The sequence below is a fragment of the Corvus kubaryi genome, unplaced genomic scaffold, assembly GCF_017639235.1.
Source record: "Corvus kubaryi isolate FWS band 111438036 unplaced genomic scaffold, C.kubaryi_AGA036_p1.0 37249, whole genome shotgun sequence".
NCBI lineage: Eukaryota > Metazoa > Chordata > Aves > Passeriformes > Corvidae > Corvus > Corvus kubaryi.
In genome coordinates this window covers 4,863,686-4,879,498 of record NW_024581072.1, presented here as the reverse complement: position 1 = coordinate 4,879,498, position 15,813 = coordinate 4,863,686, and the positions used below count along the sequence as shown (strand labels likewise).

Here is a 15,813-nt window from a genome sequence, read left to right as displayed (position 1 = left end):
GGAGTGAAGGTTCCCTTGCTGATGAGAACAGAAATGCTCCAGTGCGATGTTGCGGGATCATGTAATTCAAATGGTCAGGGGCCACTTTGGTAGGTGGAACAGTTGCTGGAGAATTAACCCAATGCTGGGCTGAGGTGCTCCATGCCAACCATCACATGGTGGCTGCAGGTGCAAATGTACATTCAGATTCAGCTCATGCTGCATCTTTATAGACTCCTTGGAGAACCATCAGTGACAGCAGGACTGTGTCCAAGGCTCTTCCCATTAGATCTCTTTATACTTAAGTAAAAACACATGTTTAATTCACCCCAAGGAGTACAATGAAGCAGTCATTAGCTGTGCATTCTTCAGTAATATAGTCTTACTTGCCTAAACACAACGACGATCAATTACCATCTTCTTTGCTCATATGTCAGCCAACACTTTACCACAAAGTCTTCTTTTAGTTTCTTCCATTGTATTCCTTGACAAATAGACTCTGGAATTGCCTGGGGTTTTTTCCTTCTGCATCCAGGTTTGTTTTTTCATAAACTCACTCTGGATGGAAAATGGTTATACAGACTGTACACATGGACATCCACATGTGCTCATGCACACACACAAACACCCCATCCCCCCATTACAGCCATTCACCAAACACCAGCAGGAGCCTTAGCCTGAACCTAAATCAACCCACGAAAATGAATTGGCTTAGAGAATCTCACACTAATTCCAGAAGGTGGTGAGGTCGTCTTAACTCCATCAAGATTTCAAAAGTTTTTAAAGGCTTAAGTACAAATGCCTCTGACTCTGTCTCAGTCCTCAGTCAACTTCATAGTAGATGCATATATAAATATAAGTGTATATACATATACATATGTATGTATGTATGTATATATATGTATGTATATGCATATATTGGTGACAATATCTGAATTTGATAATTTTCTAGTCAGTATTTTCTGATTTGTAAATAACAAAGCCTTCAAAGACTAGTAGTCAAAACAAGCAACATCAATCTTTGCCACCTCATCCTTGATTTGCTTCTCTGTACACATGGACATTCACATGGAAATGCTAATTCACTTGTTGGGGTCTAACTGGAGAAAAGAAGGAAACTCAGTCCAGGTTCTCCATTAACAGAGACAGATGTTCTACTGCTCTCTTGGCAGAATCCTTTCTTTTCACTGAAGTGATACGGCATGTGAAAGCAAAAAAAAAAAAAAAAAAAAAAAAGTACGTGCATCAATGAAATATGTAGCTCTGTCAAGCAAGGAGATAAATGTCACAGTATAATTAGTCCCTCTGTAGGTGTGTTTTCTGGTTTTGGTGGATGAATGGGAAATTTCTCTACTACTTGTTAAATATGCCTAAGAGTGAAATGCAGCCTCCAGAGGCACTGAGAGTCAGAGCCTGTCAATTCTGAATGTAGACATCTTGTAAATTCTCTTTGTGCCTCAGACCCACACAGCCACTAATGATGGTTTCTGTCATTCAAACCTGTTTTTTAAATTTCTAGTTTTATTTCTTCAGGAAACTTCAGCCTGGGATACGAGAAATTACTTCCGTGTGTATTTGATGGGAATGTACACACAAAACCAGTGAAACATTAAACAAGGCAGACAATAAATTCTGTCACCTAAACAAAACCACCAGTTCTAATGTTCTGTCAAAGCTCTAGCTCAAGGTGTATTACTCTAGCCTGTCCTCCTCTCACTCTGTAACTAAACTCCATTCACTATGACTGATAATCCTTCTGTTCTGAATCAAACATCTGCTTGTTCCGTTCCTGGACCTCTCTAGTCTTTAGGGAAGGTACCATGATATTTAAAGGCATTTTGTGGAAAAAAAAATTAAAAATTGACATTTGACCACAGTTCAGGACTGCATACTGATTATTCCTTCTAGCCAGGCTCTGTAGCCCTGCCAGTGAATAAGCAAAGATAAACCTAGCTTTCAAGTAGTCCTTGCAGGTCTTCTGTTGATTATAAATACATTTCTAATACCCTACGATGCAACATCTGGAAGGACATAGTATTCTCACTGGCAGGCAATCATTTAACAACCGATGCGTTAAATGTGAGATAATTTCAACATGGAGAGAAAAGCAATAAGCAAACACATCAGCATAAGAATAAAAAAGCTAATAAAATAGAACACAATAATGCAATGATCATAGGATGTAATATAAAATGTAACATGCCGGATGCAGATGGTGTGAATCCCATAAAAATATCACACCAATGATATCCAGCAGTTTGTTGAATTTCTGCTGCGATTAGAAAAGTTCCAGCAGGTATCATGGTTGATTGCAACAGTCACTTGTTTTTGTTACATAATAGCCTTTCCATATCTGGTTTTTAAGGTTCCTAGTTCTTCAATTTGAGAGTATGCTGTGTTCCATATTGGTCCTAAGAGTACAGGCCAACTTAAAGTCCAGAATTCTACTGGCATTGACGTGAGATTTTTGATATTTGCACCTCATGGTCAAAATTACTGCAGAGTTTAACAATTTCTGTGGGTTTACATGATAGAACACAAGATTTCTCAATGCAAGGGTTACCACTGCCTGATACATGAAGCATCCTACCTTTTTAGATGTTGTCAACATTGTCTCCAGTTACAGCACCTCATCATCTGTGTATTCATAAAGTTCCAGGGAATGCTTAATACACTTTCTAGATAGTTACTTTCTGTGGTATGCAGGTTGAATGACAGCTTTCACTTGTTCATTTATCAGTTCCTAGTGGAGGAGAAAGAAGACTAAGTCTTCTTTAGAAGTCTTCTTTAGATACACTTCTAAGTATCTTAAGAAGATGCTTAGAAGACTAAGTATCCAAGCCTCAGTAATGACTAGTTTCATTCTCACAGTATCCACAGTCTCCCTTATTCCTTTCCCTTGAAAGTCCAGCAAAGTGACTCAGTGTTTTTTCAGTGATAGGCGTTGAATCCTCTCCTGATTTCCTGGATACCACAACAAGGTATTTAAAGTATACTGCTAGTGTTGTTCAGTACATGCATCTTATTCATTAAGAATATTAACTATATCACTTTTCCTGGGAACAGCTGCAGTGGGTGGTTCAGGGACACTGTTCAAGGCTCTGTAATCTACTGTCAGTTGCCATGTGCCATGACATTTCTTTTACTGGCAGCTACACAGGGAGAATGAGACTTGATAACAATTCCCCACTCCTCTACTCCTTTTATCAATTCATGATAATATTCATGATAGCAGTTCTTCTATCAATATCAATGCAAAATCATATCAATTCAATTATCTAATTCTTTCATCAATCCACAGGACAGATAGCGTTAGAAGGTAACTTGTAATGTGAAGTATCAACTAGATTGCTATGGGATAAAGGAGCAGCTGTTTGCAACAGATTGACAGCCAGGGATGTATTTGCATGAGGTAAACTGTGGGCCAAATGGTGTGGTGCACCTTTTCCCACTTTCCCCATGAGACCACCCATGACTGTCCCTTCAATACATGCTAGCCAAAATCTGAGCAGGAGGTGAGTGAACACAGTCTAGGAGTCTAACTCCCTAAAGGTTAGCTTTTACATCTGCACTTCAACACTGCAATAGTGGGTCTACTTTTCTTCAGTTTGATGTTCTGCTCAGTCTGGCTATACTCTGCAACCATTACTCAGTAGCTATGACAATCATGTAACATCATATGGGGTTTAAATATTAGCCACCATGTGTAATAGTCATTTGAAAAAGCTGGCCCATATTTCTGCTACTACTTGTTCAGAAACAGAGGGATGCATGCATGGTGTTTTACAGTGTGGGATAAAGCTGCAATATCTACTACAAACAACACCATACTCTCCATTGTAACACGGAAGGACTTCACAACATCCCCCTTTGACGTGCATTTTAATATAACTGAAGACTAGAGTATAAGAAATTCAGAATGACTGAAGTTGTTTTACCCGGGTTTCTTGTGAGAAACCTGTGTGACCACAGGGCAAAACTCTTGTACTCTACATAGAGCCTGACTATCAGCCTTAATCCAGAGCACCAACTGAAAGGATGAGAAACATCCTGCCAGTGATAAAGTAAAATGCACGATGAAACCACCTATCCTTTTGCCTGCACTGTGCCTTCCACACTGTATTTCTCATACTCATTTGAACTGCAAATTTTTTCCGTACAAATCAAAACTTATTGGAGAAGAGTTACTCTAAATCAAAGAAGGGTTAATTTAGATTAGGTGCAAGGGGCTTGAGAGATGTGGGAAGAGAGTTAACCACTGAAAACTGAGGCAAAAAAATGTTAAGTGCCTCAGCCTTTTCTGTATCAGACCAGTTATCCTGTCTTATTTATTGGGGGCTTACATTTTCTTTGGTCTCCTTTTCTGACCACATACTTGCAGAAGTCCTTCTTATTATTCTTATTACTGTAGTAAAGTTTCTCCTCTGGTTGGGCTTTCTATCACCTGGATTAAGACCTCAAGGCACTCCAGGAGTCTCCTGGCCTGCTTACAGCTTGCTGTGCTGCTTTCCCAGCAAATTCAGAGTGGTTGAAGCCTCCCCATCAGGATCAGAGCTTGGAGTGTGAATCTTCCTGTCGCTGAAGTAAAACCACTTCACTAACATCCTCCCCTAGACCTGGTGGCCTGTAGTAAACATCAACCATGAGGATGATGTCCACCTGAGTTACAGGTTGTTTCACCTATTGAGGTGACTACTCCCCAGTGCCTTTGAGGGATCCCACAGGTCAGTTATCATATCAATTTTCAAGGTCCATAATGAGTTTTTTCAATCTTGCCAGACTTACTTGCAGTAAATTTTTTTCTATATGTCTGTCTAACAATCAGGCACTTCAGCAGCACCAATAGAAACAAAACAGAGATAATGAAGGATTCTTGATAGAAATCATCCCATTGCTAAGTCTGGCTTATACCACTCCAGCTGCTACCAGCATCTAAGAGATACTCCGGGCACAGTGGATGTTTAACTTTGTCAATTTTTAGTGAAACAATATATCTAATCTCAGAGTTTTCAACATTGTATCACAGTAAGAACCCTGAAAATCATACATGTAACTGATTCTTCCAGATCATTGGGAGAGGTATGGAAACCTAGACTCCAATTTTGTATTGTTTTTTAGGCAGAATTGGTTATGAGGCTGGGAGAAAAGCATTCCTGTTCTGCAAAGAGCTTGCATCAGTGTCAGATTTCTTGTAATGATCTAACTCAAACCAGTGAAATCTGAATTCACCTGAAGCAAGAAGAAGCCTAAAATACTGAGTGCGGTGGCTCTCTGATCATTGCAGCATTTCAAATTTGTAAACTTTAAAACAAAAATTACAACAAAGGGGGGAAAAAAAAGCTTCTTGTAACTTTTCCCTGGATCTGTTTGAAACCTTAGATAAAACCTTGTCTTTAAGTACCTGAAGACCTTAAGTAGATCTGAAAAAGGATATTTGTACATTGCTAAAAGTTTGCCTGTTCTCCAAATGTGTTACTTACCCTAATAGGGCATTAGACTAAAGGTAGTATCTCTTATCCTACTTGAGTAAAATGACACTCCAGAAAAAAAAATCTGGATCTAGCTTTTGCAATGGTGCTATCTTGAAAAGGCTTTATTTAAATTTAGAACCAACAGGAAAATGGAACACCAAAGCTCCAGAAGAAAATGAAGTGCAGCGCACCACCACTGTCAGGTTATGGCTGCAAGACTCCTGCCCCAAATTGCACAGAAAACAGCCTTCCTGAACTTCCAGACAGCCGGTAGCCTGGAGTGTGTGCTAGACTGATAGTTAAAGTAGCTTCATACTGCAAGAAATAGCTTCGCTTATTTCTGGAAAACAATCTACATACAGGAAGATTAAAAAGATTGTCTTAGCTGAAGGACCTGTGCTATTTTCACACCTTTCCTGTAGTGTAAAATTAGTATTCAAATTTGCTGGTTTTGGAGGGCTCACAAAAAAGGAAGTCTGTGCGACAGCGCACTTTTAGGTATTACCTTCAGCATGGGAGTAGTTTTAAAGCAACTTCCCCCCAGGAAGTGAGTGAAAAATGAATCATCATAAAAGCAATAATGGCTCTGTTCATCATTTTCTGCCAGCTGTCCACTGCCAGGAGCTTCATGCAGGCTGCATGTGCATGCCAGAGAGCAGCAATCTGAAAGAGGTGCAGACACCTCGGAAAGGTGAAGTGGAAGGTACTTCAGACCCTCATGTTCCATAGAATCAGGAGATAGGAGCTGTTCAAGTTGTTTCCTGTTTCAGGGCTGGAGAACTAACACTCCATGACACTTAAGCAAAAAAATCTTGAAAGGTTTTGAATGACCTTAAAAAAATTGTTGGGACACAAGAATCATATCAATAGCCTGCTACAAACCCCAGAGTTGTTAATCCTCTGGGGAGTCACGGTCACCTGCTCCCACACTGGATGAAAACCTCAACCAAATGACATGGAATGAGGGAAAAGACTGGCACAGTGGGGCAATGCTGGCAAACGCAGGATTTGCAGAAACATTTCCCAGTCACAGCACTGCACAGGAGACGGCAGCACTGCTGTGATGTGCACAATGAAATGAATTCTCTGTCAGCACATTTAGATCTCAGAGAATTACTGCTGTACAGCTGAGGACAGCAAGTACACCCCTCTAAGTAGTAAACTTCGCTGTGAATTTTCTTGGTTAATGCATGTGGTTTTTTCCCCACTATTCTACTCTTCCGGAGAACCAAACCCGCTGGGCTCACTGCACACGCAGCTGTATCTCCGCATCTCAGGGACACACGGACGCACGCACAGAGGCATTTCCCTCACTTCCAGAGAAACTCTTAGTTGCGTTCCTGGTGACTTCTCATGTAAACGCATTTGTTAGAATGTTGTTCATTTGACAACGAAGGAATAAACCGGCGTCACCGTGACAGCTTAAGGATATCCCCGTCCTTAACCTATCCCTTTACCGACATCCTTGACTTTGCTGCATACACCGGCAGGCGCGGTGTGTCCCTGTGAGGGACCAGTACCCACCGCCCCCCGCTGACGCCTGGATGGGGCGGTCCCCGCTCCCTACATGTGCCTGTGGGGGCCGGCTCGCCCGTCGATCGCGACCTTTGCCCCCTGCCCGCCGGCTGTCGCCCCCGTCCCCGCAGCGCCGTTCCGCCTCGGTGGGCGCGGAACCGGACAGCGAGGGCGAAGGGCCCGCGGCGGTGCCCGTGCCCGCGGAGACGGAACGCGGGACAGGGCGAGGATGGTTCCAGGCTCTGTGCGCAGGGGTTGCTCGGGGAGGGCCGCGGCCCGCCGGCGGCCCCTGAACGGACCCCGCTCCCTCTGTCCCGAGGAGGCACCGCCGCAGTGCGGGGCGGCCGCGCCTGTGCGCGCCCCGCGGGTCGTCACGCCCTGCGGCAGCGCTGCTGCGAGCGGCGAGAGGCCTTGGGGAGGCGCCGGGCTGCCGGCGGGCCGCTGGGGCTGAAGGCAGGGAGAGAAGGAGGGAAGCAGGGAGGGAGGAAGCAGGCGGGGAGACTTCCTCCTCCTCCTCAGCGGCAGCAGTAAGCAGCTTCTCCGCTGGAGCGGCCGGCACGGCTGGGCACCGTCTCCCCCCGCCCGGCGGTGAGCTGCGCCCCGGCCGGAGTCTCCCCACGCCGCCCAAGCCACCCACGCGTCCCCGCTGGCGCTGACCGCTCCGCCGTGCCCGCGGTGGGGCTGCTCCCGGGGCGGCGGCTGCCGCCGGCCGGCCAGAGCGGGAAGCGATGCCGGTGGCCGCCCGCTCGGCAGCCCCCGGGGCGCAGCCCGACGCCGGGTTCCTTGCCCCTGCCCGCCGGCGAGACCGCGGCGCCGCTCCGCGCGGCGAGGAGAGCGGCGGCGAGCGGCACCTCCGTCAGGCCGGCGAGGCGGGCCGGCGCGGCAGATGGGTGGCTTCTTCCGCCGCCCCCTTCCTGCCTGCCTTCTCCTCCTCCCCTCCGCCGCCCCCCGCCTCCTCCGTTGCCTCCTCCCCCGCTGCTGGGGCCGCCGTCGCCGCCTCCACCTCCCCCTCGGCTGCCTCCCTTCTCCCGGCACTCCCCCGGACCCGCGCCCGTGTCCGCTCCCGGTCCGGCTTCCCGGGACTCGCCATGAGCGGCGGTTCCGGTCGCTTACCGCCGCCCGCCGCCCTCTGCCCGCCGCCGCCCCTCCACGGGCCGAGCTTGCCGGAGGCGGGAGCGCGAAGCCAGGGCCGGGGCAGCCCCGCCGGGCACGGCGCACCCCGCGGCGGCCCGGGCGTCAGAGCCCCGCCACCAGGTGAGCGGGAGAGGGGCCCCGGGGGACGGGGACTGGGTCCGGGCGTCCCACCCCCGGCTGGCAGCGCAGCCGGCCCGCAGGGCCGCGGACTTGCCCTCCGCAGCGCCCGGGGTCCGTCCCCGGGTGGGGGCCACAGGCGGGGCGGGACGGGACGGGATGGGATGGAGGGCAAACTCCCGCTGTTCTGAGCACGGCGTGGCGAATCGCGGCGGCGACTGGCGGCAGGCCATGTGTCGCCTGGCCGGCAGCGAAGTGCTCGGGGCCGCCTTTGCGCCGGTGGCCGGCGCAGCGACGGCTCTTTCCCCGACGGTCGGTCGGGATGCGGCGGTGCGAAGCGCGGGCGGCCCGCAGTGCTGGCGCTCGGGCGGGCGCCTCCGGCTGCGCGCTGCTGCCGCCAGCGCTCCCCAGCCCCGCGCCCCTGCCCGCCGGCGCAGCCGCAGGGGTTGCGCCGTGCGGGGCATCGTGCGCGCTCGTCCTCTCTCCTGCGCCTCATCACACTTTGATGTGCCCTGGGCAGCGCTGGGGCCTCGCCGGCTCTGCCGCCCTCCTTCCTCTGCGCAGCGGCCGCCGGCCTGCTGCAGCCTGCCGGCTGTGCCCCGCTCCTGGAAGGATTTTTGTGTGTGTGTGTGTGTGTGTGAGAGAGAGAGAGGGGGCGATGTGTCCGTGTCCGTGTCCGTGCCCGGAGCCAGGCTCCGCCCCTCGCAGCGGGCTGCCGGTAACTGCGGGAATTCACGGAGCACAGTGACCGGTCATATCAAGTTCCTGCGTGGAGCTCCAAAATGCTATTTGCAAGTCAGGTTCTTGCCTTGTGAGACCCTTCTTGAGTGTCTTCGGGGCTCTCATCGTCAATCCTATAGACATGTTCTTGGATTTCCTCTTAGAAACCGCCCCCACAGGAGGGTCCCTCTCAGGAGCTGGTTTTGCACATGTGGTTCATTCATCCTGAAGCTTCGATGTTTTCAGGACTATGGTCCCAACATATGGGTTGGTGTGCTTGTTTATAGTCAAACACAAGAGCCGCTTCCAAGGCTGTGCTAGAGTTTCCCACATGCTTATATTTAAACGCGTGTCTGTGTGGTTTTGGGATCAGGGCCTTAGATGTTTTCCTAAGCTGTTCTTTGTGAATGGCAGCCAGAATGAAGTTGTTTATGCATATATGAAGTTACTAATTAGGAAGTGGTGTGGGAGAAGGTCAGAAAACAAGACATCATTCTTTGGGCCTGGAGGGTGAAGAAACGGGGTGTCTAATTAAGTCTTTTCTTAGAATGTATTTTTAGTGGTGCTTATGTCTTGGGCACTTAGTTGGGTGATTTACCAGAGTCTATGGTATGGGTGTTTATACTGATAGAAATCTTGCTCTGAAATGAAGTAGGTTTTATAGACAAGCTCCTCTTGAAATTCGTGATTGACAACATAGTAAAGGATTACAATGCAGACAGTTGAGGGAGAACTTGAATTTTTACCTTTGCATTGTGTTATATAGTTCAAAAGCAGCTTTTTCGGTGTCCTGAGACCACACAGTACACGGGGCAGATTAGTCTCTCCCAGGCCTTCCAAATAAAATACATTGAAGAAAAATATTTTTCCAGTATAGGTTATTTGGAAAAGGAGGTTTTACCTGATGAAGATCTATTTCAACTTTTTGTTTTAAAATTGCGTGGACATTCCTGGTGTAGATGATAAACTTATCTTAAAGCCTGATCTCAAAACCTCTCCTAATCTTCTTAAGCTCTTAGCAATCCTATAAACAAATTGACCTAGTATGCTACTGTTGGGAGATAAAAGCTTTTGTATTTTCTGTGATTTGGAAAGTCATGGTGGAGAAAGAACTATAATTTTTATCATTTAATGAATTCTTCACAGGCCTAGTGTACAAAGACCTTAGTGTTAGATTAGGGAATGGTGGACTTTTTATTCTTCCAAAAGGGCCTTTTTTGGGTTTGTGCTGAAGTCTTGGTATTCACTAGCACTAGTTTAAAAGCCCTTAAAAGTCCCGCGTTTAATGGTAATTGCAATAGCTGTAACGATTTTGCTCAAAAGAGCTCTTGCAGACACCCAGATTGAAAGGTTAAGTTTTACAGTATACTTAAGTCACAGTAGCAGGTGAATGTTTGTGGCCAGTCATCATTCAAAAATACATGAAGCATTTTCAAATAGTATGATATGTAAATCCTCTTCTAATTTTGAAATAGTGTCATAATTTTCAGACAAAGCCAGGAGATTTCTAGATTGGGCATGAGAAGTGTTTCCTTGCTTGCTTCCTTCCTTTTCTCCAAAGGGAAAGTCTTTTCGTGAAGGTCTACCTACCTTTTTCAGTCAAATATTTGTCACCAGGGAAAAGAATGATGCACTAAACTCAGGCATCAGGGCCAAACTTGGATTGTTTTGCTGAGCATCCTCTTAGTCGTACTCTTGATCATAATATATTAACTTTAAATAAAAACCTGTATTGTGATCTAATCTTAAAACATCGAGGGGTAATGAAATTGCTGTAGTTTACATGCAAGGTTAAGAGAATGTTTGCTATGTCTTTTCTCCCAGCAGAAAAATGTTCAGTGATGGTTGGGTCTCTTCTGCTGTTGTTTCTTTTGTGTTTTTTTCCAGTATGTGTCAACAGAATAGAAAGTCGCCATTCGTGACTATCAAATGTGAAAGGATATTGGACTAGAAATGCTGCTGATTCTTTGCTTCATTCAGAAAATTGATCCTGATCTTAAAAGGCATTTCACTGTCCATAAAGTTTTTTTGCCTCTCCTGGGATACCTACATCTCCTTGGTGAAAAAGAGTAATTCGCCTAGAGGAGGACTTGTCAGCTAGGAAAAGGGTGTCTGTAGTGGAAATTCTTAGTGTTTTTGCATTTTATTTTGGTTTGGGGTTTTTTGTTTATTTGTTTTTAAGGTCTGTATTGGTGTTCTCAGGTTTTGCAACATCTGGAAAGGAAAGATAGCTTTTGAATGTTTTTTGCTCTATTTAAGATACAGTGTTATGTCCATAACTGGCGAAAACAGCTTTGCTCTTAAACATCTTTGTTACTCGTATCAGCTCTTTGGACGTCACCTGATGAGCTTTGATAAGTTTATTTAATATTGCTTTTTCTCCTTCTGTTGCTAAGTCTTTAGTTAGTTTAGTTGTTTTTTAAGGTGCACACGAGGTTAAGTCCTATATTAGGAGGGGTAATGGAAGGTGCTTATTTTGGCAGATAGCTATGCATTTGCTAAGTCTTTCAGTTTGGAGAAGCTGAAACTTCTGCCAAAAGGATTAGTGCCAGTTTTCAAACATAGTTGATTGTAGAACGTGGGAAGTTGGACTTCTTGTAAAGATTGTATGAATCAGTAAAGTGCAGTAGAAATCTGAATTAATACACAGCTTAATGCTGTATATGCTGAGCAGCTGTAATAGAATTGTGTGTTCATATTGACACATACAAACTTCTGTGCTTTTAGTAGTTGTGCATAGTTATACCATCTCTGTGTGGTATTTGTGGTTTTATTCTTGAACTGGAGAGCAGTTAATGTGGCTTTACAGTGAGAGTCATATTTAATTCTGGCATGCTTGGAGATAGATGCTAGTTTTTTTATTTATGACATGGTGATGCCTTCACAGCTTTATAACCATATAAAATAAAGTGAGATGGAAAGATAGCTTCTTGGTAGGAACAAGTGAAGTGTGTTCAGTATGTGGAGACTTTTCAAGAGTAACAATTGATTTTGATAGATTAAAGAGAAAATAAACAAACAAAAAAAAGCCCCACCAAAACCAGAAACTATCATTGGAGCATCTCCATCTTAATTTGGTCAAAGGGTGATGTAAAGAAATGGCTTGATGGTACTTCTTGGTTAGAATTACCACAATATTGTAAATCTATTACTTTGCATGTTTGAACATGATCTGTTTTGGACACGAGATTGCAATTACCTTTAGTATATCAGAATTATTCATTATAATGTTGGTATGTTAGTTTTGCTACTTTTGAATTATAAAGGAAGATAGGAGGCTTTGTTTTTTACATAAATTAGTTGTACTTTGAATAGATTGTAGTAATTGCAGAATTAATGTTAACAGACATATAATAAATGTTTGTTTCAAGAAGTTGGTTATAAGAGATATGAGTTGCATATTTATAGGATTAATTTGGGAAATAAATGCAAATGTACTTCCTTAACAATTATTTTCAGATAATATGCATTTATTTTTAGCCATGCTCTGTGACTATCACTTCTATATTTTTATTTCATTTTTACTTTGTAGTGTTTATAGGAACTGGAAATTATAATTTTATGGCCTGAAATTGTTCTTTGGAGGTGTGCCTTTTGGGTGCCAGCATCAAGGCAGCTCAAGTGGATGCTAGCAAGTGTTGATATACTGCCACCCCCCACCCCCAACATAAGTATTTAAGGATAGTGTGAGACTGAAATAAATCTATTTTAAGTAAAATACATAATATAAAATTAATATACAGTTCTTTTAATTGTAATTCATAGAGTATGAACAACTTGATCCTTTCCTAATCTGCCATATATTAGATGTAAAATATACAAAAGCATGGAAATAAAAAATTCAGAATATTCTCTAAAGTACAAATTTCAGTTTATAATAGCAAGAAGACCATAGATATGTCTTTAATTTGGAAATGCATGCTCTGCTTTGCAACATCTGCTTATGAAATAATCAGAATTATCCTTTTGGTCTAAGCCATCATGCTAATGAGTTTGAGAAATATGTTTGCCTTGTCACAGAAAGGTTAAAATGGGAAACTGCTTTAAAGAATATTAATAAGCATGATTGAGAACGTTGTAAATTCTTGGAAAAGCTGTGTTCAATTAAAAAGTAATGGTGGGGTTCAGGTGTTTTCTCTCTGCCTTTTTATAGTTAATTTTGTTGCTTATACAGCCCTTTTTTCCCCCACAAATTATCTTGGCAAAATGAAATCCACATGCAGACAAAATATTTCTGACCAATTTTTTTTCTTTCTTCTTTTTTTCCATGAAAAAGATAGGCTTTAAACCTTTTTCAACCAATAGCTTTGCACCTTTTCTGTTAGGTCTTGCACCTTAGGTATTTTAAATGGTCTTGTATGCCATCTGCTTCATATTAGAAGTTCAAATGGAGATGTGTCATCTAAATGTAAGGGTTGTCAGTGTTCGTGTGATGCAAGATGTGGATGGGTTAACAGGAAGGTAGGGTACCAGAATAAGAGAGAGTGTTACGAATTTTGCGCGAATTTGTTCTGGTTTTGGGTGGAATAGAGTTAATTTTCTTCCTTGCAGGCACTCTGGGCATCAGTCAGCATGTGGTGAGTGATGGTATTGTGCATCACTTGTTTCTCTTGGGTTTTAGTCCTGGGTCACCCCTTTCCCCCCACCCCCTCATCTCCCTTTTAATTATAATTATAATACTGTATCATTATTGCTGTTTTGGTTTTACTTTATTTCAATTACTGAGCTGTTCTTATCTCAGTCCACGAGTTTTACCTTTCCTGATTCCCGCTCACCTCCCAGTGGCAAAGGGGGAGAGTGATGGAGGGCTGCTGCTGGTGCTTAGTCAGGGTTGAACCGTGGCACACCGGGAGCTCCCTTTACATGAATATTTTAATACGATAGTACTGCTTTCCCCCACCTTTGTTTTACTTGGTTTTGTTTATTTTATGTTATGGCTTTTTTAATGCCTTTTTTTTAACACCTTCTGGTTGTGTTCTTCTATGCTTGTTCTAAACCATTTTTTTATTGTTTGTGTACGTGAAGTACAGTAAATGCTTGGTGAAATTCCTTGCATAAAGAAAAGACCCTCCATTCTTGATGGGAAAAATACTGTTGTTCTTGTGCTTTGATGACTTAAAATAAAGCTTCCTTCAGGAAGTTGCTTGATGTGTAATGTAGGGCAAAGAATGCGTACTTCACTTAAGGAAAGATGCAGGAAGTTTTTTAAACAGTAAGTCATAGGTATTTTCACAACTATTTTAAGCAAGTATGATATACTGTGTTTTCTGAGCTTCTGAAATGCACACACATGCTCCAAATGTTCATTCTTAAAACAATTTTCCTTAGATTTTCTCAGTGAAGAGCCTGGCATCACAGCTCTATGCTCCTGAGTTGCTGTTCCCATTATCCCTGGCACTGTGTTTAGGTTGGGTCTCTGCATCATGTGTCATGCAAGCCCTTTGCTACCTTGATGCATGAAAAAGTAACATCTGTTATCAGTCTCTTGGTGGGAAGGTGTGTCAAGATGTTTCTCTAATGTCTTTTGTAATGACTGAAGTTCTGCATCTACACAAATAATCTGTGTTGCTTGCTGCATTGTCTGGCAGCTGGTGTGGTTTTCTTGAACATGGGCTGTCATAATAACCAGCCTTCAATGCAACATTGTAGTATTTCAAAGCTCACATCTCTAAGCATTTGGACTTGGTCACCAGCTTCTAGGACAATCCCAAATGGGAAATTAAAATATTAAAGGAAACATACTCTAGCATTTCAATTACAAAAATCAAACCAAGCCTAAAAACCACCAAATAACCAAAACCCCACAAAATTCCAGCAAAATAACCCCCTGAAAAACTTACATAAGTCTTTAACTGAATTTCTGTTCTTCTGTGTAAGGAACACAACTGTAGCACAAGGGTGTGCAGCCAGTATCAGTTAAGAATATTGCTTAAACTGAGGTGTTTATGATTGTTTCTGATACCCTTTATGAATGGTGGAATTGCACTTCTTCCTGTAATACTACCGATCTCTGCTTCGAAAAAATGTGATTTGTGCTTGTGCACATTTTTCTGGAAGGAGGGTATGAGGAAGATTGTTACGTTATAAATTCTCTGCCAGCTTGTGGAGGAGTAAAGTATGAATTCTGTGAATCTTATTAAAATACTTCATAATCTGCGTGCCTGGAAAATTCCCTGTTAGGAAGACTACCCTTAAATAGTTTATTTGTTTGCATGACTTCTAGTTGTGTAAGAGCCTGAGCAATGGCTATTAAACCACAAAGGATGGCTAGAAACATTAGCTGTGTATATGGAACAGTTCGGTCTGTCGGAGGATACTTGGAACAGCTCCTGTGCCGTATGATTGAACCTGCACCACGGAACAGCAACATACAGTTTGAAAACATTTGCTGCCTGTTTTTACAGCACAGCTGAAAGTTATCACCTCTTTATCTTTTGCTGCTTGGCACCTAAACTATATTCAGGTTCCAGAGTGAAAATATTAGAGATTTATGTTTACTCTCTGCTTGGGTTCTTGCTCTGTGAAGTTTTGTTTTTTAGGCACATGGATACTTCCAGTTTCATTAAGAGCCTGTGCAAATGTTTGAGGGATCTGAATTGTGGTGGTTTTTTTTTCCTCCCTGCCTACAAGTCGATATTTTGAAGTGATTTTTTGAATTTCCATTAAAAATGTGTTTATCTGTGTTTTTTTGGTGTGTGCAGGCTTTCTGTATAGATCTTTTCCATGGCATCACTTTTTTCCTTTTTGTAAGTTGAAATGGCCCAAAGCCAAGCAGAGTAAGCAGTAGTTTTTGGAAAGAATTATCATGCAGATTTAGTAGTAGGATATTGAGCCTTTTGGCACAGAAACCCTGTGAGTCTGTGATCATTGTGGTTCG

The 15,813-nt window shown here is 43.6% G+C and overlaps 1 protein-coding gene and 1 long non-coding RNA gene across 4 annotated transcripts in view; one reads left to right on the top strand and one right to left on the bottom strand.

Moving 5' to 3' along the window:
• LOC121662409 overlaps positions 1-7,573 on the bottom strand; it is a 28,506-nt gene extending 20,933 nt beyond the window's left edge. The window contains exons 1-2 of the long non-coding RNA XR_006015283.1: positions 2,809-7,573; positions 2,570-2,751 (exon numbers count right to left, since the gene is read on the bottom strand). This is a non-coding gene — a long non-coding RNA (uncharacterized LOC121662409). The remainder of the gene's footprint in view (positions 1-2,569; positions 2,752-2,808) is intronic.
• Positions 7,574-7,678: 105 nt separating this feature from the next.
• RNF38 (ring finger protein 38) overlaps positions 7,679-15,813 on the top strand; it is a 104,603-nt gene continuing 96,468 nt past the window's right edge. For 2 of the 3 annotated variants that reach the window (XM_042023523.1, XM_042023522.1), the window contains exon 1: positions 7,679-8,219. In XM_042023523.1, coding sequence (XP_041879457.1) covers positions 7,694-8,219 — 526 coding nt within the window. In that variant the 5' untranslated portion in view covers positions 7,679-7,693. The remainder of the gene's footprint in view (positions 8,220-15,813) is intronic. The other variant, XM_042023524.1, reaches the window with a different exon arrangement.